Genomic DNA, 20,132 nt, shown 5'->3' with positions numbered 1-20,132 from the left:
TTTTATTTTTGAATTCCCCGAACCGGCGCAACAAGACTCCACGAATCAACAATTAATCAATAATTAACCAATAATTATTCAATAATTAACCGATAATTAACCAATTCCCATCCAGCCGGCCTGGATTTCCGTAAGAACCGTTAAAAAACAAAACCAAAAAAAAAAGAAAAAAAAAAAAAGAAAATTTACAGCAGCGCCCCCCCGTGGCCGGCCGGGGGGGTGGGACAGTGCAACAGTGCCGGGGGACGTTGGGGACATTTGGGGGGACACTGGGGACACCGAGGGGACATCGGGGTCCGCGGGGGGGGGTGGGGGGGTCCCGGCCGTGCTGGGGCGGTGCCGAAGGGACTTCTCCTCCTCCTGGGGGGACATCGGGGACACAATGGGTACATTGAGGACACACAGAGGACAGTAGGAACACACTGGGGACATTTTCTGGACACTGGCGTGGGGACAGCACAGGACACACACCCTGTGGGATCCAGGCTGTCCCCAAGGCCACCACACCCCCTTGGGACCACAAAAACCCGAAAAGCACCAAACCCCATTTTTGGAGTCCTCGTGGTGCCACCCCCCACCCCCCTTTTTGGGGTGTCCGCCCCCCCAGGTTTTGGGGTCCCCCCTGTTCTCTGGAGTCTCCCTGGGTTTTGGGGTCCCCCCGGGTTTTGGGGTCCCCAGTTTTGGGGTCACTCACGGCCTCGGGGCTGCCCCACTCGGCCGCGTCCTCCTCGCCCCGCAGCGACTCCGGGCCCTCGTCCTCGTACTCGGTCAGGTAATCGGACTCCTCTGGGGAGGGGGCGTGGGGTGAGCCCCCAGCCCCAAATCCCTGCCCCAAACCCCAAATGCCAGCCCCCAGCCCCAAATCCCAGCCCCAAATCCCAGCCCCAAACTGCAGCCCCCAAGCCTCAGATCTCCACCCCCAGCCCCAGATCTGCCACTCCAGGGTGTCCAAAAAAAAGTCCCCTCCCCGTCCCCTCCCTGTCCCCTCCCTGTCCCCTCCCTGTCCCCGCTGTCACCGTCGCCGTAGCCGTCGGACAGGTAGGGCTGGGCGGGCTCGATGCGCGACACGATCTCAGCCAGGTCCGTGAACCCGGCACTGGGACAGGTGAGCACCTGGGGGGACAGCCCGTGAACCCGGCACTGGGACAGGTGAGCACCTGAGGGGACAAGGGAGGGGACAGGGAACAGGTGAGCACCTGAGGGGACAGGGGAGGGGACAGGTGAGCACCTGAGGGGACACCTGAGCACCTGCAGGGGACAGAGGGGACAGGAGGGGCACACGGAAGGGACCAGTGGGGCAGGGGACAAAGGGAGGGACAGGACAGGGACCAGGGGGACACAGGATGACAGGAACAGGGTGGCACAAACAGGAAGGTCACCCAAGAGGTGACACCCCTCACAGGACAGTGACAAGGCTGGGGAGGCCCCTCCCAGGGTGGCCCAGGGCAGGTCCCCAGTGAGCCACCACCCTCCATGTCCTGCCGTGTCCCTCCCGTGTCCCCGAGTGTCCCCAAGTGTCCCCAGGCTCACGTCCATGCGTTTGCTCTCGTAGAAGTCGGCCGAGCGCCGGTCCTTCACCATCTTCTCGATGACGTCCCCGCGGCTCCAGCCCTCGAACACCACCTTGCCGTGCTGGTAGCCAACGTCCTGCCGGGCAGGGGACAGGGGACAGTGGGCAGGGGACAGTGGGCAGGGGACAGTGGCCTGGACACCCCCGGGATGGCCCAGGACACCCCAGTGATGACCAGGGCACTCAATGGTCAAGGACACCCCAGTAATGACCAGGACACCCAAGTGACGGTCAAGAACCAAGAACGTTCAACGGATGGTCAAGGACATCCAGTGATGGCTGGAGAATCCCAACAATGACCAAAGAACCCCAACAATGACTGAAGAACCCCAACAATGGCCAAAGAACCCCAACAATGGCCAAAAAACCCCAACAATGACCAAAGAACCCCAACAATGACCGAAGAACCCCAACCCACGTCTGCAGCCCCCCAGCCCAACGCCCCCGAGCCACCCCCAGCCCCGACTCACGTAGATCTCATCGAACTTGCCGAAGTCCATGGTCTTGAAGCGGTCGATGGGCGGCCGGATGTACTCGCAGTAGGAGCTGGACTTGACCACCTCGAGCTGCCGCACGCAGGACACGTAGGCCAGGCGCGACTGGATCTCCGCCATGTCCGGCACCTGCCGGGACACAACACTTGGGATGCGCCCAGCACCTCGTCATCCTCATCATCATCACCTCCCACTGTCCCCCGCCGGGGCCACCCCACGCTCTCACCTTGACCTTCTCGGCCCAGGGGTTGAGGCGCTTCCAGAGCAGCCACCAGCCCGACAGGGAGTCGCCGTAGTTGCAGAGGTCGGTCTCGTCCTGGCTGCCCACGTCGATGGCGATCACCGTCTTGGCGCCCATGTTGCGCGCGATGTCGGCTGCAGGGACGGACAGACAGACGGACGGCGGGCGGTCAGCGGTGTCAGGGGGCACCAGGGGTGGGGTGGAGGGTGGAGGTCTCCCCCAGGAGGGGACATGGGAAGGGGGGGTGGCATCAGGGGACACCAGGGGACAAGCTGGTGGAGATAGCTCGGTGGGGGAGGAGGATGGAGAAGGTCCTGGGGGACATCAAGGGATGATGATGATGATGGAGGAAGGTGGCTTCAGACCCAAGGAGCCCAAAGTTATCACCCAACATGGTGGTGATGAAGCTGCAGGATGGAGGAAGGTCCCCAGCAGGTGGAGGGGACAAGAGTGACCTCCCAAGGCCACCAGAGGTGACACAGAATGGCCGAAAGAGGCCTGGAGGAGCCTGGAGAGGACATCAAGAGATGGAGGGAGGTGGAGGAGGAGAAGAGGATGCCTGGAGGTGGGAACGCCCAGAGATGGACGGTGAGAGGTAAAGGTGGCCCAGGAGGTCACCGAGGACACCCAGGGACGGCGCAGGATGGAGACCGAGGCAGGTGAAGGATGGAAACCACCCGGGAAAGGACACCAGCACCAGGAGGTGACACCAGGAGGTGACAGCAGGAGGTGACAGCAGGTGACACCAGGAGATGACACCAGGAGGTGACAGAGGGTGGAGCTGCCCCAAAGAGGCTGACCAGCATTGAAGACATCAAGAGATGATGGAAGAGGGATGGAAGATGGATCCTGCACATGAAGAAACCTGTAATGTTCTGGAAAAACTGCCTGGCATGGAAAAAACGCCAGGAGATGGTGGAAGGTGGATGGGTCCTGACCATGAAAATCCACGGAACGTTCTGGAAAAACCACCCAACATGGAAAAGGCATCAAGAGGCAATGAAAGATGGATGCTGCACATGGAATACCATGGAATGTTCTGGAAAACCACCCAGCATGGAAAAACCACCAGGAGAAGATGGAAGACGGATGGATCCCGACCATGAAAACCCATGGAACGTTCTGGAAAGCTGCCCAGAATGGAAAAACCACCAGGAGAAGATGGAAGACAGAAGTACCCATGACCATAAAAACCCATGGAAGAAAACCACCAGGAGAAGATGGAAGACAGATGGATCCTGTCTATGAAAAAAACCCATGGAACGTTCTGGAAAAACCACCCGACGCAGGAAAAAAACCCTGCCAGACAACAGCCAGCCATCCCTTGCCCATCAACGCCACCGAGACACCGCCAAACCAAGCGAGAGGCGTCCCCGCTCCTCCCTGGCTGTGTCCATCCGTCCGTCTGTCCGTCCGTGCGCCGGCTGAGCCCCCGCCCCGCGCCCGCGGTGCCGCCGGTGCCGCAGCGGCCGCACTTGCCTGGCAGGTTGTTGATGTACCCCCCGTCCATCAGGAGGTTTCCGTCCTTGGGGTCGCAGAGCGGGGGCAGGTACCCCGAGAGGGTCATGCTGGCGCGCACGTAGCGCCAGAGCGAGCCTGCGCCGGCCGAACCGGGAACGGCACCGGGACCGGGAAACCGGGAACGGAACCGGGAAACGCCGTCAGCGCCGGCGCCGCCCCGGCACCCGCCCTCGCCGCTCGCCCTGCCCGCGCCGGGATGCGTCTGCGCCCCACAGGTCGGCCCCGTGGCGGGCAGAGGAACCCCGGCGCACCCTGACCGGTGGTGTGGACGCTCTGGACGTGGTTTTGGGGTGGTTTTTTGGGGGGGTTTTTTGGTGTTTTGTGGGTTTTTTTGGGGGGTGGCCCCGGCGAGCGAGGTGCTGACCTGGGACATTGTTAACATAGCAGCCGTCCACCAGCCAGTGGCTGTCCTTGGGGTCGCAGAGCGGAGGCAGGTAGGGGGTATAGGAGGCACTGGCTCGGACGTAGCGCCAGAGGCTGCCTGGGGACGGAGAGGACACGGTCACGGCCACCGGGGACCGCGGGGGTGACCGGCGGGGGACAGAGGGACAGGGGGACGTTGGCAGCCAGCAGTGTGGGGAGGGGGCTGGGTTAGAGGGGTCAGCGGGGATTAGTGGGCATTAGAGGCCAGCAGAGGGGACGGGCAGCAGGGTGGCCGTGGACGGCTCAATGTCCCAGGTGAGCTCCAGCAGCGGGTGAGGACGAGGGGCAGCCACCACAATGGTCCCACCACCACAGCCCCACCACCACCATGATGTCCCCACCACCACGTCTCCAACACCACCGTGACGTCCCCACCACCACCAGGAGGACCCCACCGCCTCCATGTCCCCACCGTCACCGCCGTGTCCCCGCCCAGCACTGCCACCGTGTCCCCATGCTGCACAGGGGGTTACTGGGGTTAGTGGTCAGCAGCGGTGTTAGCGCCTCGTGCAGCCCCAACTGTCCCCTCCCCGCCCTGCTGATGTCCCCAAGGGGGGAGACAGCAGCTCCTGGGGGCTCAGGATGCCACCCCTGCCCCTTGTCCCCACCGTGTCCCCAGGGAGCTCTCACCGTCCGTGTGCACCCGCATGGCCGAGGCCGTGATGTCCGTGGTGACGTTGAAGTAGGGCAGCCACAGGTCCTGCGGGGACGGCACGGGCTGGGTGACACCGTGGGGACATCGGGGAGGGGTCCGGGGGGGACATCTGAGGGGGACACACCTCGATCTGTTTGTCCTGGAAGACTCGGTTGATGCTGGCGTTGAAGGCCGAGCCCGAGAACATGGAGGTGATGGGGTAGGTGAGGTCCAGCACGGTCTCAAAAACGGAATTCATGCACTGGGGAGGAGGAGGAGGAGGAGGAAGAGGAGGAAGAAAAACAGAAAGAGAAAAGGAGCGGGAAAGAAATTAAGAAAGAGGAGGAAAAGGGAGAAGAGAGGAAGACAGAGCAGGAAAAGAGAACAAAGAAGAAGGAGGAGAAGGAAAGGAGAGGGAAGAAGAGCAAGAGGAAGAAGAACAGGGAGAGGCCAGGTTAGAACCAGCAGGACAGAGCTGGGCACAGGCTGAGGGGGTCCCTAGGGTGGGGATGTCCCTGTCACCCACCCTGGCCGTGTCCCCGTCACCCACCCTGGCCCTCCCGTGTCCCTGTCACCCACCCTGGCCCACTCGCGTGCCCGCTGCTTGGTGCGCACGGCGCTGCGCTCCTCGGCGTAGAGCGCGCCGATGAAGGCGCCGATGGAGGTGCCCCCCACGAGGTCGATGGGGATCCCCGACTCCTCCATGGCCTTGATGACCCCAATGTGCGAGCAGCCCCTGCCGGGGAGAGCCCAGAGAAAACAGGGATCAGTCCGGGGCTGGGGGCACCCTGGGGGTGGGAGGAGGGCGTGGGGACAGGGGGACACGGGATACGGGGACATGGGGATAGGGGGACAGGGACATGGGGACAGGGACACACAGGCTATGGGAACAGGGGGACATGAGGACATGGGGACACAGGGACACGGGATACAGGGACATGGGGATATGGGGACATGGGACAGGGGGACAAGGCACAGGTCATGTCCCACCTGGCGCCGCCGCCGCCCAGCACCAGGGCGATGGTGTTGCCGGTGAGGACGCGCGCCAGGCGCGAGAAGTCGCTGTGCCGGTCGGCGCTCTTCTCAAACACCTTCTCGTACATCTCCCGCTGCAGGGACAGCGCGGGTGACGGTGACAGTGACAGCGGCCACCCCCCGCGAGGGGCCGGCTGCCCGGGGAGGGGACGCTCACCAGCTTGGCGGGGCTGCGGCGCGAGAAGACGCGGCGTGGGCAGCGGATGTGCAGGTGGCCCGAGCACCAGCTGCGCATGTTGAGCCACTCGACGGTGCGCGCCGGGCCGGCGCCGTCCTCGCGGTGCAGCAGCACCAGCTGCTTCAGCGCCCGCACCGCCGTGTTCTCCAGCATCTGCTCCAGCTGTGGTGGCACCAGCACGGGGCCGTGTCACCCCCGGAGCGCTGCGACAACCCCAGGGCTGGGATGTGTCCCCGTGTTTTGTGTCCCTGTGTTCCTGTGTCCCACCTCCAGGTCCCTGTCCTCTGTCCAACCTCGCTCAGAGCGGGTTCCTGGTTGCGCCCCATGTCCCTGTCCCCCCATGTCCCTGTCCCTGTCCCACCTCGCCCAGGACAGGCTCCTGGTCGCCCCCCATGTCCCTGTCCCTGTCCCTGTCCCACCTCGCCCAGGGCGGGCTCCTGGTCGCCCAGCCCCACGATGAGCACGCAGTCGGCCTGGCGGATGCAGCGCAGCGTCCAGGGGGTCAGCGTGCAGTCGGTCTGGTAGAGCACGATGCGGTGCAGGTCCTCCTGCTGCGCCAGCCAGCCCGACAGCCGGTACTCCTGGATGCTGCCGGGGCACCGAGCGGTCAGCAGCGGCCTGGGGGCCGCGGCCACACCGCTGCCCACCGCCCTTACCTCTCCAGAGCCGAGGAGCCCAGGCGGGCGCGGATGATGTCGCTGGTGAGGAGCAGCGTGGGGCCTGCAGAGGTGGGGATGTGGTCATCTCCAGGCCATGGTCACCACTGTGCCATGGGGCTGTGGTCACCTCCATGCCCAGATCACCACTATGCTATGGTCACTCTTATGCTGTGGTCATCGTGCCACGGGGTTGTGGTCATCTCCATGCCATGGTTGCCACCATGCCATGGGGCTGTGGTCACCACCATGCCACGGTCACTGTCATGCTGTGGTCACCATGCCATGGTCATCACCATGCCACCGTCACCCTCATGGTGCCCACCACAGCCAAGACCACCCTGTGGGGCTGCAACCAGCACCACCCCAGGCCACCAGGATGCCGTGACCCGACGGTCACTGCCACGCTCGGTGTCCCTGGTCACTCACCGATGGCGTTGAGCGCGTGCTGCAGCTCCAGCGTGAAGGCCGCCATGGGCACCTCGTCGCACACGGGCAGCACCGCCACCGTCGACAGGTTGCTGGTGGGGTTGATGGGCTCCGAGCTGGAGGCCATGCCCAGGCCAGGCCCTGGGTGGACACAGAGGAGTGGACACACCGCTCTGGTGACGGCCACCAGCCCCGCAGAGGCCGCCCCGTTGTCCCCAGGTCCTACCTGCAAAGGGCCCGCGGAGCTGCTGGAGGTTCCCCAAGATCTTCTGGCTCAGGAGGTGGATGAGGCGGGTGACCACCTGTGGGGACAAGGACAAGGATGGCCATCAGACATGGCAGAGACTCATCAACACCCCAGACTCATGTCCTACAGCAGTTTCTGGGTGCCACCACCACTGCCTGTCCTTGGAGAGCTCTGGTGCCACCACGCCCCACCCATCTAGACCTCAAGTGTCACCAATCCCCACCCCTGAGGACCTCATGTGCCACCACCCATCCTTCAAGACCTCAGATGCTACCACCCCTTCCTCCACTCTCCTCCTTCAACAGCTTAATTGAAGTTGGTTTTAATTACAGTCACAGCCACCAGCCAGGCCATGGGGACACGGGCACACCCCGAGGGACGCCCGGGGGTACCTGTGGGTATCGGCGCTTGATGTTGTTGAGGGTCCCCTCAGGCAGCTTGGCCAGCTCCGTGTCCCTCACGGCGTGCACCGTGGTGGCCCGCGGCTGCCGCGTCAGCGCCTCCACCTGCAGGACAAGGCCGTGGAGCCACCCGAGGACGTCTGAGCGCTGTCCCCAAGGTGTCCCCGGGGTGACACTCACCACGCCCACGAGGTCCCCGCGGCCGTACTCGCCCACCAGCTCCTTCTTGCCGCTGCCCTTCTGGATGACCGAGCGCAGCCGCCCGTTGAGCACGATGTAGGTGCAGTCCGACTTGTCCCCCTGCCTGGGGACAGCGCCTGTGGCAGCCCTGGTGGCCCTCCCCGAGCTGGGGTGGACACCTGGCTGTGGCCACTCACCTGTAGAGCGCCCGGCCGGCCTCCACGGCCATCCAGTCGATGGCGAAGTCCATCTGGCGCACGAAGGGCGACATGCGGGCGGCCACGGTGTGGGCCACGCTCAGCACCACGCTGGGCTGCTCCCGCATGATCCTGGGGGAAACAGGGCACCCTGGTGACCCCAAGATGTCCCCCCTGAGGTGGGGAACCCCACAGAGCACCCCAGGGAGGAGGGGATCGTGGTGGCCTCACTCAGGATGTCCCGAAATTCCACCATGGGGCAGGGAATGTTCCCTGGGGAGATGTTCTGGTGGTGGAACCAACCCAAAGAGGTGTGCGACCACCCCAGAGTGATGGAGAACCACCCAAAAGAGATGTGGGACCACCCCAAAGTGATGGGGAACCATCCCAAAGAGATGTGGGATCCCCGAGGTCACCGCAAAGCAATGGAGATCCACCACGAGATGATGGGGACGCACCCACACCAGGCCCTGGTGGCCCCTCGAGGACACCAAGGGACACGGACTCACTCATAGAAGTCGGACTTGGAGATCTTGAGGAAGGTGCAGTCACGGTTGGCCTTGATGGTGAAGATGAGGGGCTCCCCGGTGAGCACGGCCAGCTGTCCCACCAGCTCACCAGGCTGCGTCAGGAACAGGCACACGTCCTCCTCCTTGTCGATCATGCGCTGGTACACGTGCAGGCACCCCCAGAGCACGAAGTGCAGGCTCACGTCCTGCCAGAAATGTCCCCTGTCACCTGGCAGGTCCCACCACCACCACCATGGCGTGGTGTTCTGGTTCTGGGGTTGTTTCTGCCCCACCACAAGGTCCCCAAAACCCACCTGGTCCCCCTGGCGGGCGATGACCGTGCCACCCTTAGCATGGTGGAGCAGGACGCGGTTGTTGAGGAGAGAAGGGTCCTGGGAAGGAGAACGGGACCATTGTGGGGTCACCACGAGGGGTTGGGATGACCAGGAGGCCGTGGAGGCCACCATCAGCAGATGGGAACCCACCACAAAGCGACAATTGGGGACCACCCTGAAGTCACAGGGACCACCCCAAAGTGATGGAGGACCACCACAAAGCCACGAGGGACCACCAGGAACCCATCCTGACCCCACAAAGCCCTGCTGACCCCCCTGGCCACCCTCACCTCGATCTTCATGAGTTTGATGAGCTCCCGCTTGGCCTCCTCGAAGATGTCGCTGGTCTGGCGGCTCTGGTAGGGCCCAAAGGGACACGGCCCTGCCCCTGTCCCTGTCCCTGTCCCCGAGGCCGTGTCCTCCTCGCAGGAGCTGTAGTGGTAGATCCCCGAGGGCTGCTCCTCCAGCGTCACCGACTTGCGCTCCTTGGGCTCCTGGGACACCTGGGGGGGTTTGGAGGGGATTTGGGTGGGAATTAGGGGGAATTTGGGTGGAGTTTAGGTGGGATTTGGGTGGGAATCAGGGGGAATTTGGGTGGAATTTAGGTGGGATTTGGGGTGAGATTCAGGGTGGGATTTGGGGTGGATTCAGGGTGGGATTCGGGGTGGGATTTGGGGTGGGATTTGGGGTGGGATTTGGGTGGAATTTAGGTGGGATTTGGGGTGAGATTCAGAATGGGATTTGGGTGGGATTCGGGTGGGATTCAGCACAAACCCCACCCCATACCTGCCCGAAGGCACCGGTGCTGTCCTCCTGCAGCGACACCGAGATGCGCCCGCGCTCGTAGGCCATGTCGAAATCGGAGCGCGGAGCCTTCTGGATGCCTGGGCGGGGTCACGGGGGTCACCAAACGGGGACAGAGCCACCCCTGGGTGACAGCCACGCCCCTGGGAGGGCTGGCACCCACCAGAGATGTCCACGGGCATGGAGATGCAGCGGCTCAGCAGCGGCGGCGGCACCGGCGCCTCCAGGCCGGCGGCTTTCATCAGCTCGGCTGCGGGATGAGACCCCCCCCAAAACTGAGCACGGAGACCCCAGAACTGCTCGGGGTGGGGGTCTCAGGAGCCTCCCGGTGCTCACCGCTGTCCCGGCCCTCGTCGGTGCTGCCCAGGCCGCGCTTGCCGTGCCGGACGGGGCTGGTGCGGGCGGCGTGGCCGGGCTGCGGGAAGAGCCGCAGCGGCTGCATGTCCTGCAGGTTTGGGGACAGACGGACATCAGAGGGGCTGGGGGGACATCAGAGGCAGCCGAGCCAGCCCAGGACCCCCACCCTGAATTTCAGCCTGTACTCACATGGCTGAAGAGCTCGTTGGTCAAGCCCAGGTAGTTGTGCAAGGCCAGGAAGGTGACGCGCTGCAGCCGCACCATGATGATCTGTGGGAGGGGGACACGAGGCCACCGTGGGTCCCCTGCCACCCCGAGGGACCTCTCGGGGGTCCCCCGGAGCCCGGCTCACCTGCACCACCCTGACCAGACTCTCGGGGTACTTCTCAAAGACGGCTGAGAAGGCCTCGACCGGCAGGCGCAGCACCGTGGAGTCCTCGGCCGCGCGGGCGCACACTGTCCGGTACGGCCGCTGGTGGCCCTGGGGACACCGCGGGGTCAGGGGGCACAGGGGACTGGGGACGGCCATGGGTGGCACTGGGGGTTTGGGTAGCTGGGCTTGGAGTGGCCACGGTGGGGTTTGGGGTGGCCATGGTTGGGCTGGAGGGGTTTGGGCACAGCTGGTGACATTTGGGGACAGTCGTGGTTGGGGTTGGGATGACCACGGTTGCATTGGAGGGGTTTAAGGACAGCTTGGGCGGGCTGGGGACAGTCACCCCCTGAGCTTAGGGGGCACTAGGGACATGCCAGCTGGGCGTGGCAGGGTTTGGGGACAGCCCCCGCGGTGTCCCCAAGGCTTTGGGGACGTGGCCGGTACCGTGATGACGTCAAGGATGCTGAGCAGGCTGTGCACGCTGTCCCCAGGGAACACCTCCTTCATCACTGTCTCCTTCCCGTCCTGCCAGGACACAGTCCGTGTCCCCTGGTGTCCTCAAGTGTCCCCTGGTGTCCCCATGTCCCCCATGTCCCCACATCCCCGGTGTCCCCGGTGTCCCCGCACCGTCTCGGTGAGCAGCAGCTCCAGCTTGCCCTCCTGCAGGACGTAGATGCTGCTGTCGGGCTGGCCGGGCCGGAACACGTCCTCGCCCTGCTGGCACTGCTGGAACACCATGTGCTTGCACAGCTCCAGGAACAGCGGCTTCTCAAAGTGCCCCAGCACCCTGCGGGGACAGGCGTGTCACCACAGGGACAGCCATGTCGCCACGGGGACAGCAGGGACACGGGGACACCACGGGGACACCATGGGAACAGCCGTGTCACCACAGGGACACAGGGACAGCCATGTCACCATGGGGACAGCAGGGACACGGGGACCTGCCCCACATGCCGTGGACAGGGGCACGCAGGGGCCCCCTTGGAGAGGTGTCCAAGGGTGGAGTTCGATCCCTGTGGTCCAGTGCTGGCCCCAGGGATGGATCCCGATCCTATAAACGGATCCTGACCCCATAAATGGATCCTGCCCCCATAAACGGATCCTGGCCCCATCAATGGATCCTGATCCCATCAATGGATCCCAATCCCATCAATGGATTCTGAGCCCGTCGATAGATTCTGAGCCCATAAATGGACCCTAATCCCATAAATGGATCCCGATGCCCAAGGACAGACCCCGATCCCATGGACAATCCTGACCCCACAGACTGACCCCAGCCCCACAGATAGATCTCGACTCCACGGACAGATCCCACGGACAGACCCCACGGACAGATCCCACAGACAGACCGCACAGACAGATCCCAACCCCACGGACAGATCCCGACCCCGCAGGCCGGGCCGCCCCGCTCACCGCACGTTCTTGAGCATGTAGAGCACCTCGGAGGGCAGGTGCGACGAGGCCACGTCGAACTCGGTCAGGTCGGCCTCCAGCACCGAGGGCGGCGGCTCCTTCAGCTGCAGCGTGGGCGGCTCCTTCTGGATGCGCAGGAAGCTGGCCGAGACCCTGGGACAGCGGGGACACGTGGGGACACGGCGGGGACAGCGTGGGACACGGCAGGGACAGCCAGGGACACGGCGGGGACACGTGGGGACAGCCAGGAACAGCATGGGGACACAGCGGGGACAGCGAGGGGACAGCCAGGGACAGCATGGGGACACGGCGGGGACAGCGTGGGACACGGCGGGGACACGTGGGGACAGCCAGGAACAGCATGGGGACACAGCGGGGACAGCGAGGGGACAGCCAGGGACAGCATGGGGACACGGCGGGGACAGCGTGGGACACGGAGGGGACAGCCAGGGGACACGGCGGGGACACGTGGGGACAGCCAGGAACAGCATGGGGACACAGCGGGGACAGCCAGGGGACAGCCAGGGACAGCGTGGGACACGGCGGGGACAGCAAGGGGACATGGCGGGGACAGCATGGGGACAGCGTGGGGACACAGCAGGGACATGGGAACAGATCCCAACCCCACAGCCAGATCCCAATCCCACAGCCAGATCCCATGGACAGATCCCAACCCCACAAACAGATCCTGACCCCACAAACAGATCTCAATTCCACAACCAGATCCCAGGGACAGATCCCCACCCCACAGCCAGATCCCGACCCCACAATCAGACCCAACCCCACAAACAGATCCCAACCCCACAGCCGGACCCCGGCCCCGCTGCCCGCTCACTTCTTGGCGATGCTGAGCACCTTGAGCTTCTTGCGGCTGCGGGGCCGCGCGGCGCCGCTGGCCGTGCTGACGTCCACCAGCGACGAGGTGGACTGGGACACCTGGCAGGGCGGGGGGACACGGACGGTGTCACCCGCTGCGGCCGCCCGGGGCCACCCCCGCTGCCACCCCGAGGGTCACCTTACGCATGATCTTGCGGCTGTAGAACAGGACCTTGTCCCGCTTGCGGAAGCGGTAGCGCGGCGGCTCCTGCGCGGGGACCTCTGGGGACACCGAGGGAACACGGAGGGGACAGCGTGAGGGGCCGGTGTGAGGGGACGGCGCTGTCGCCCCCGTCCCCAGCGCCAGCCCGGGGGTGGCACTCACTCTTGAGGCGCAGCCACCAGCCCAGCGCGGCGGCGGCCATGGCGACGACGGCGAGGCCCAGGATGGTCCCCAGCACCTGCGGAGGGACAGGGGTGTCCCCAGCTTGTCCCCACCCTGTCCCCGGGGTCCCCCAGGGGATGGGGACAAGCACAGGGGGTGACGGATGGCGCTGCCAGGGTGGGAGGGGCATGGCTGTGGTGGGGACAGGGACACGTCCCCAGGGGACAAAGGTGTGTCCCTTCAGGATGGGGACAGCAGCAATGGGGACATGGGGGACACTGGGGACATTGGGGACATTGGGGACATGGGGACATGGGGACATTGGGACACTAAGGTATGGGGACATTACCGGGAACATGGGGACACTGTCCCTGGGGACATGGGGACACTGAGGACATGGGGACACTGTCCCCCTGGGGACACAGGGGACATGGGGACACTGTCCCTGGGGACACGGGGACACAAGGGACACGGGGACAGCAGTGCCACCCTCACCGGGAGCCGCTCCCTGCTGAAGACGGCCAGCAGCCCCCTCAGCGCCGAGCCCTGCGGGGACAAGGGACAGCTGAGCCCCGTGCCCCCAGCCCTGGGGACACCAGGGGGACAGGGACAGGGACAAGGGACAGCTGAGCCCCGTGTCCCCAGCCCTGGGGACACCGGGGTGACAGGGACAGGGACAAGGGACAGCTGAGCCCCGTGTCCCCAGCCCTGGGGACACCAGGGGGACAGGGACAGGGACAGCCCTGGGGACACCGGGGGGACAGGGACGTGTCCCACCTCGGCCTGCTGCTGCGACTCGCTCTGCCCCATGGCCGGGGGGGGCTGTGGCCGTCCAGAATCCTGCCAGAAACCGGGGAAACGGGAAAAATGGGAAATGGGGGAAAATGAGGAAAAATGGGGAAAGATGGGAAAAATAGGAAAAATGGGGGAAAATGGGAAAAATGGGGAAAAATGGGGAAAAATGGGGGAAAATGGGAAAAACAGGGGAAAACAGGAAAAAGCGGGCGAGAATGGGGATAACGGGGAATGGGAAAAACAGGGAAAAATGGGGAAAATGGGGGAAAATGGGGGAAAATGGGAAAAATGGGTAAAAATGGGAAATGGGGAAAATGGGGAAAAAGGGGGGAAAATTAGAAAAAATGGGGGAAACGGGGAAAATGGGGAAAAGCAGCAGTCAGTGCCACGCGGTGGCACCGAGGGACGCGCGGTGACAAGCGGGTGACACCCGGGTGCCACCTCCCAGCAAGGGCACCCCGGGTGTCCCCAGAGCACTCGATGGCCCGAGGGGACGGGGGTGTCCCCTCCCTTGGGGACAGGAGCCGTCCCCTCGTGCCAGCAGCAGCCGCCGTGCCAGGGCCACCGGGCCGTGTCACCCGTGCCTGTTGTCACCCCGTCAGTGCCACCGCCCTGCTGTGCCCCGCTGTCACCCTGCCACCCCCCCCGGTGTCCCCCTGTCCTCCCCAAGGACACCCCGGGGAGGGGACAGCGGCACCCAGGCTGGCACGTGGCACCCCCCCCATGCCACCGGGGCCTGGTGACACCCCCGGGGCCCCTCGGGGTGACAACTGCCCCCCAATGTCCCCAACAGCCCCCCCAAATTGCCCCCACTAAGATTTTATTGCCCCCCCAAACTTTATTGCCCCCTTCCCCATTCTGACCCCAAATTGCCCCCTCAAGGCATAATGCCCTCCCTTACCTTTATTGCCCCCCCTTACCTTTACTGTCCCCCCTTACCTTTATTGCTCTCCTTATCTTTATTTCCCCCATTTTTACTGCCCCATTTTTATTTCCCTTTCTTATCTTCCCCCGGACCCCCCGGCCCCCCCTCACCGGCCGCCGGTCTCGCCCCGCTCCGGCCCTGGCGGCGGCCGCGGCCCCCGCGCGGTCATGGCCCCTTTAAGGCCGCCCCGCCTCCCTCGTGACGTCATTGAGCAGCGCCGAAGACGTCGCGGCCGCGCCGCCATGTTGGGAAGGTCGAACCGCGGGGAATCAGCGCGGCCGGGCGCCATGTGGGGTGTGGCGTGAGGGGCGTGACGTCACTCAGCGCGACAGCGCGGGCGCGCGGGGCCGTGAGGGGATCGGCCCGGCGCCATCTTGGGGGTGGCGGGGCTGGAGGGAGGCGACACCCCAAAAATGGGGAGGGGACACTCCCAAGGGGGGGACACCCCGAAAATGGGGAGGGGGACACTGGGGGGACACCCCAGATTTGAGAGGCGGCGACGCCTTGGTGGGAATCGCGGCGGGATGGAGGGGGACGGCCCTGCCCGGCTGCGGCCACCCCGGGGTGGCACCTGCTGCCACCTTGTCCCCGAGGGCGGTGACAGCCGCTGTCGCCTCTGGCCACCGCGGGGTGACAGCCAGTGTCACTTTTGCCGGGCCCTGGCCACCCCGGGGTGTCACCCGGTGCCACCCCCGCGGTGCCACCCCCGTGTCCCCAAAGGTCACCGCGGGGACACCGCGACGGCGCCGTCCCCACGGGGGAGGGGGACAGGAAACGAAACCCCCCCCCATTTCCTCTTCCCCCCTCCAGGGAGGAAATGGGGACAAATCGGGGTTTTTGGGCCAGGGGAGGTGACAGAGCGCTGCGTTGGGGACAGGGGAGGGGTCTCCTGCTGTCCCCCCCTTGAGCCTGAAACGCTCAACCCCATCTTCCCAAATTCCCACTGGGAAAAAATCCCCCCCACACCACCGCCACCAAAACTTGGGGAAACAGCTGGGAAAAAAAAAAAAAATTCGTTTAATACAACGCGGGGAGGATTTTGGGGCAAATCCCGGGGGTTTCGGGGGCGATCCCGGCGGGTCCGGCCGCTCTGGGAGGAGCCCCCGGCCCCTTGCGCCAGCGCGGGGGGAGAGCCCGGAGGGTGGGGGTCCCCAGAGCCCCCCGGGTTATCCCGGGTTTATCCCGGGTTTATCCCGGGTTTGTCCCGGCGCCGGGAGCCGCCCACGGGCCGGGAGGGGCCCCGGGACTCGCCCGACAGGTCCGGCCGTGGCCCCGGGGCGCGGGCAGGGCGTGGGAAGGGCCCCGCGCGTGTCCGGGCACACGGAGCGCCGCGGGGACAACGCGGGGACAGCCCCGGGGGGGCCAGGAGCGCGTCCGTACCGGGGAACCGCGGGGAACCGCCCCGCTCGTACCGTGGGGTGACCATGGGGTGTCACCAGGGTGACCATGGGGTGTCACCAGGGTGGCCTTGGGGTGTCCCTAGGGTGACCATGGGGTGTCACCAGGGTGGCCTTGGGGTGTCCACGAGGCCGTGGGGTGTCCACAGGATGTCCATGGGACGTCCATGGAGCCATGGGGTGTCCCCAAGGTGGCCTTGGGGCCATGAGGTGGCCTTGGGGTGTCACCAGGGTGTCACCAGAGTGGCCCTGGGGTGTCCATGAGGCGCACACGGAGCGCCGGGGTGGCCTTGGGGCCATGAGGTGGCCTTGGGGTATCCATGGAGTATCCACAGGGTGGCCTTGGGGCCGTGGGGTGTCCCCAGGGTGGCCCTGGGGTGTCCACAAGGCCGTGGGGTGTCCACGGAGTATCCACAGGGTGGCCCTGGGGCCGTGGGCTGTCCACAGGACGTCCATGGGGTGTCCCCAGGGTGGCCTTGGGGTGTCCACAGAGTGGCCTTGGGGTATCCATGGAGTATCCACGGGGTGGTCTTGAGGCCATAGGGTGTCCACAGGATGTCCATGGGGTGTCCACGGGCCACGCACACCGTGTCCCCTGACCCCCACCGGCCCCCCTTGCCCACAAAACCCCCCCCCAACCACCCGAGCATCACCCCCAGACCCTCACACGGAGGTGGTGCACTCGCGGGTCAGCGGCGCCGTGGGCAGCTCGGCCGCGGGGCCAGCCGGGCCCCTGTCCAGCGAGCTGGACGTGCGCAGCGGGACCCCCGCCCGGCCGGGGGGCTGCGGGCGGCGGCAGCAGAGCACGCGCAGGAACTCGCCGCGCATGTCCTTGCTGCGCAGCATGTAGATCACCGGGTTGGCCGCCGAGTTGAGCGTGGCGAAGGCGAAGAAGTAATTGGCGCTGTAGAGCACCCGGCAGGCGCGCACGGGGCACGAGGCGTCCATCAGGAGGATGATGAAGGCGGGCAGCCAGCAGACGATGAAGGCGCCCAGCACGATGGTGACGGTCTTGAGCAAGGCCAGAGTCTGCGCCGAGGCGATCTCGGCGTGGCTGGAGCGCACGATGCAGTAAATGCGCGTGTAGAGCCCCACGATGGCCATGAGGATGAGCGTGAAGATGGTGGTGACGAAGAGCACGTAGCGCTTGGAGTAGAGCGGCAGCACGGTGGAGCAGTCGCCCAGGTCGCTGATGCAGTTCCAGCCCATGATGGGCAGGCTGCCGATGGCGCCGGCGATCACCCAGCAGGCGCCGATCAGCAGCACCATGCGGCAGTTCTTGTCGCTGCTGTACACCTTCACCTTGGTGATGGCCACGTGCCGCTCGATGGCGATGGCCAGCAGGCTGAACACCGAGGCCGCCAGCGTGGCGAAGGCCGTGCCCTCGCGCACGAACCACTGCACGGGCGTCAGGCTGAAGGTGGTGCTGCCCGACAGCAGCGTGTTGACCATGAAGGCCGTGCCGGCCAGCAGGTCCGAGGCGGCCAGGTTGCCGATGAAGATGTACATGGCCAGGTGCAGGCGCTTGTTGCGGCAGATGGACACCAGCACCAGCAGGTTCTCCAGGACGATGACGCAGCACAGGACCACGATGAGGACGGAGCCCACCCAGCGCGAGGGCGCCGCGCCCTCGCCGTCGCCCTTGGTGAAGTTGTAGTGCTCGCGGATCTTGTCGCGGTTGAAGTACTCCTTGTAGATGCTCCCCATGGTGGTGACGGGGGGCGGCGGCGACGACGAGGCTCAGCGCCGCCGGGACATGGCTCCTGGGGACGGCAAGGTCACCCGTTTGTCACCTCTGAGCCACCAAGGAGACCCTGGTGGCACAGAGATGACAGCTCCACCAGGACATGGCTCCTGGGGATGGCAAGGTCACCCTGTTGTCACCTCTGTGCCACCAGGGACACCCCGGGGTGACCCGAGCCTCAGTGCCACCAGGACATGGCTCCTGGGGATGGCAAGGTCACCCTGTTGTCACCTCTGTGCCACCAGGGACACCCCGGGGTGACAGCCGGTGTCACACCCCGTTTGTCACACCATGGACACCCCGAGGTGTCACCCAGGTGACACCTGCTGTCACCTGTGTCCCTCCACAGGGGCGTCACCCGCGGCCCAGGGGCAGTGGGGGAACGGGGGTGGGGGGGGCACATCTGGGCGCACATCTGGGGGAAATCGAGGCAGGGGCGGCGCCTGAGGTGACACCGGGCGGCAGGAGGTGACACAGGGTGGCAGGAGGTGACAGCGGGTGGCACGAGGTGACACAGGGCGGCAGGAGGTGACACTGGGTGGCAGGAGGTGACAGACAGCCCGTGGGGAATTGGGCGGGGCGCCCTGGGGTGCTGGAGGGGTGGCGACACCGGGCGATGTCACCGCTGGCTCCCTGGCCCCCTGTCCCGTGTCCCCTCTCCCCAAATTTCGGGACGGGACCCCCGGTAAGGGCCCCCCCCGCCCCGTTCCTCCCGGTGCGGGACCCCCGAGGGCTCCGGACGGGACCGAGGGCCGGGGCGGCGTGGCGGGGGAGGGAGCCCCGGCGGCCGCGGCACCGACCGGGAGCCCCCCCGGGTCCCGGAGCCGTCCCGGTACTGGTGTCGGTCCCGTCCCGGAGCCCTCCCGCCCCGGTGCACGCCCGGAGCCTCCCCGGTGCCGTCCCGGAGCGGTCCCGGTACCGGAGCTCCCCCGGTGCCGTCCCGGTCCCAGAGCTCCCCGGTGCCGCCGCGGAGCGGTCCCGGTGCCGTCCCGGAGCCCCCACTGCCGTCCCGGAGCCCCCGCTGCCGTCCCGGAGTCCCCGGTACCGTCCCGGAGCCCCCGGTACCGTCCCGGAGCCCCCGGTGCCGTCCCGCCACCGCCCGGTGCCTCGCGCAGCCGCGCCCGGTGCCGGGACACCGCCCCTGGCTCCCGCCGCCCCGGGACCCCCCAGGACCCCTCCAGGCTCCCCCCCGGACCCTCGTACCGGTGCCGGTAGGAGCCGCCGGTCCCGGTCGGAACCGGCACGGAGCATCCGCCGCTTCCCCTTCCCCTCGGCCGCCCGCCCCCGGCTCGGGCTGCCCCGGGCGGAGCCAGCGGGGGGAACGGGCGGGGCCGGGGGCGGCGGGACCCCCGGGAGCGGCCCCGGGGTCCCCAACCGGGATCCTAAACTGGGAACGGCCCCGGGATCCTAAACCGGGAGCGGCCCCGGGGTCCCCAACCGGGATCCTAAACTGGGAACGGCCCCGGGATCCTAAACCGGGATCAGCCCCGGGGTCCCAAACCGGGAGCGGCCCCGGGGTCCCACAGTGGAACCCTGCACTGGGATCCTGCCCCAGAAGCCGGGATCCCGAACTGGGAACCGCCCTGGGATCGTGCCCCGGGATCCGGGGCTGGGATTGTGCCCCAGGAACCGCAGCGGGACCCCAAACCGGGACCCCAAACCGGGAACTGGCCCCGAGATCCTGAGCTGAGATCCCGAACCGGGAATCGCTCCGGGATTTATCCCGGGAATTGCCCCAGGAATTGCCCCGGGATCCCGAACCGGGAATCGCCCCGGGATCCAGCCCCGGGACCCGGGCTGGGGTCCCACCCCAGGGAATCCCACCGGGATCCATCCCCGGGGGTCCCGCCCGGGATCATCCCCGGATCCATCCCTGGGCCCTCCCGGGACCCCCCGGCCCTGGGGGGGGAGGAGAGGGGGCGGCGGGGGGGTCACCGGGGGCGCCGGATCCCGAAATATCCCGGAGCAAATTGGATCAGGGCGGACAAAGCCGAGCTTAGAGCCGGGTTTAGCCGCGGGGGCGGCGCCCACCACGGGCGGGAGGGGCCCCCGAGCCCCCCCTGAGACCCCCCG

General features: G+C 66.1%; 2 protein-coding genes across 2 annotated transcripts; both read right to left on the bottom strand.

Annotated features, from left to right (window-relative positions):
* Nucleotides 1-96: 96 nt before the first annotated feature.
* On the bottom strand, nucleotides 97-15,103 carry PNPLA6 (patatin like phospholipase domain containing 6). The gene is made up of 38 exons (XM_039712411.1): nucleotides 15,029-15,103; nucleotides 13,976-14,038; nucleotides 13,694-13,744; nucleotides 13,199-13,274; nucleotides 13,013-13,095; nucleotides 12,833-12,933; nucleotides 11,998-12,150; nucleotides 11,212-11,371; nucleotides 11,029-11,109; nucleotides 10,564-10,692; nucleotides 10,401-10,481; nucleotides 10,191-10,299; nucleotides 10,018-10,104; nucleotides 9,837-9,934; nucleotides 9,341-9,553; nucleotides 9,030-9,107; nucleotides 8,716-8,921; nucleotides 8,207-8,338; nucleotides 8,010-8,133; nucleotides 7,821-7,934; nucleotides 7,408-7,483; nucleotides 7,182-7,322; nucleotides 6,753-6,816; nucleotides 6,516-6,684; nucleotides 6,076-6,258; nucleotides 5,874-5,992; nucleotides 5,463-5,619; nucleotides 5,029-5,145; nucleotides 4,880-4,949; nucleotides 4,191-4,307; nucleotides 3,785-3,901; nucleotides 2,291-2,439; nucleotides 2,041-2,193; nucleotides 1,531-1,647; nucleotides 1,017-1,113; nucleotides 695-786; nucleotides 190-360; nucleotides 97-120 (listed from the first exon to the last, which is right to left on the bottom strand). The coding sequence occupies exons 2-38, from the start codon at nucleotides 14,006-14,008 to the stop codon at nucleotides 97-99; spliced, it is 4,242 nt and encodes a 1,413-aa protein (XP_039568345.1). The 5' UTR covers nucleotides 14,009-14,038; nucleotides 15,029-15,103.
* A 1,499-nt stretch (nucleotides 15,104-16,602) lies between these two features.
* On the bottom strand, nucleotides 16,603-19,343 carry S1PR2 (sphingosine-1-phosphate receptor 2). The gene is made up of 2 exons (XM_039712412.1): nucleotides 19,263-19,343; nucleotides 16,603-18,078 (listed from the first exon to the last, which is right to left on the bottom strand). Exon 2 carries the CDS (start codon nucleotides 18,020-18,022, stop codon nucleotides 16,979-16,981), a length of 1,044 nt encoding a protein of 347 aa, XP_039568346.1. The 5' UTR covers nucleotides 18,023-18,078; nucleotides 19,263-19,343; the 3' UTR covers nucleotides 16,603-16,978.
* Between the last annotated feature and the right edge of the window lie 789 nt (nucleotides 19,344-20,132).

This window comes from Passer montanus, unplaced genomic scaffold, assembly GCF_014805655.1.
Source record: "Passer montanus isolate IOZ18808 unplaced genomic scaffold, ASM1480565v1 scaffold267, whole genome shotgun sequence".
Taxonomy (NCBI): domain Eukaryota; kingdom Metazoa; phylum Chordata; class Aves; order Passeriformes; family Passeridae; genus Passer; species Passer montanus.
The sequence above is the reverse complement of the archived record's forward strand: the minus strand, read 5'-3'. Positions and strand labels throughout refer to the sequence as shown.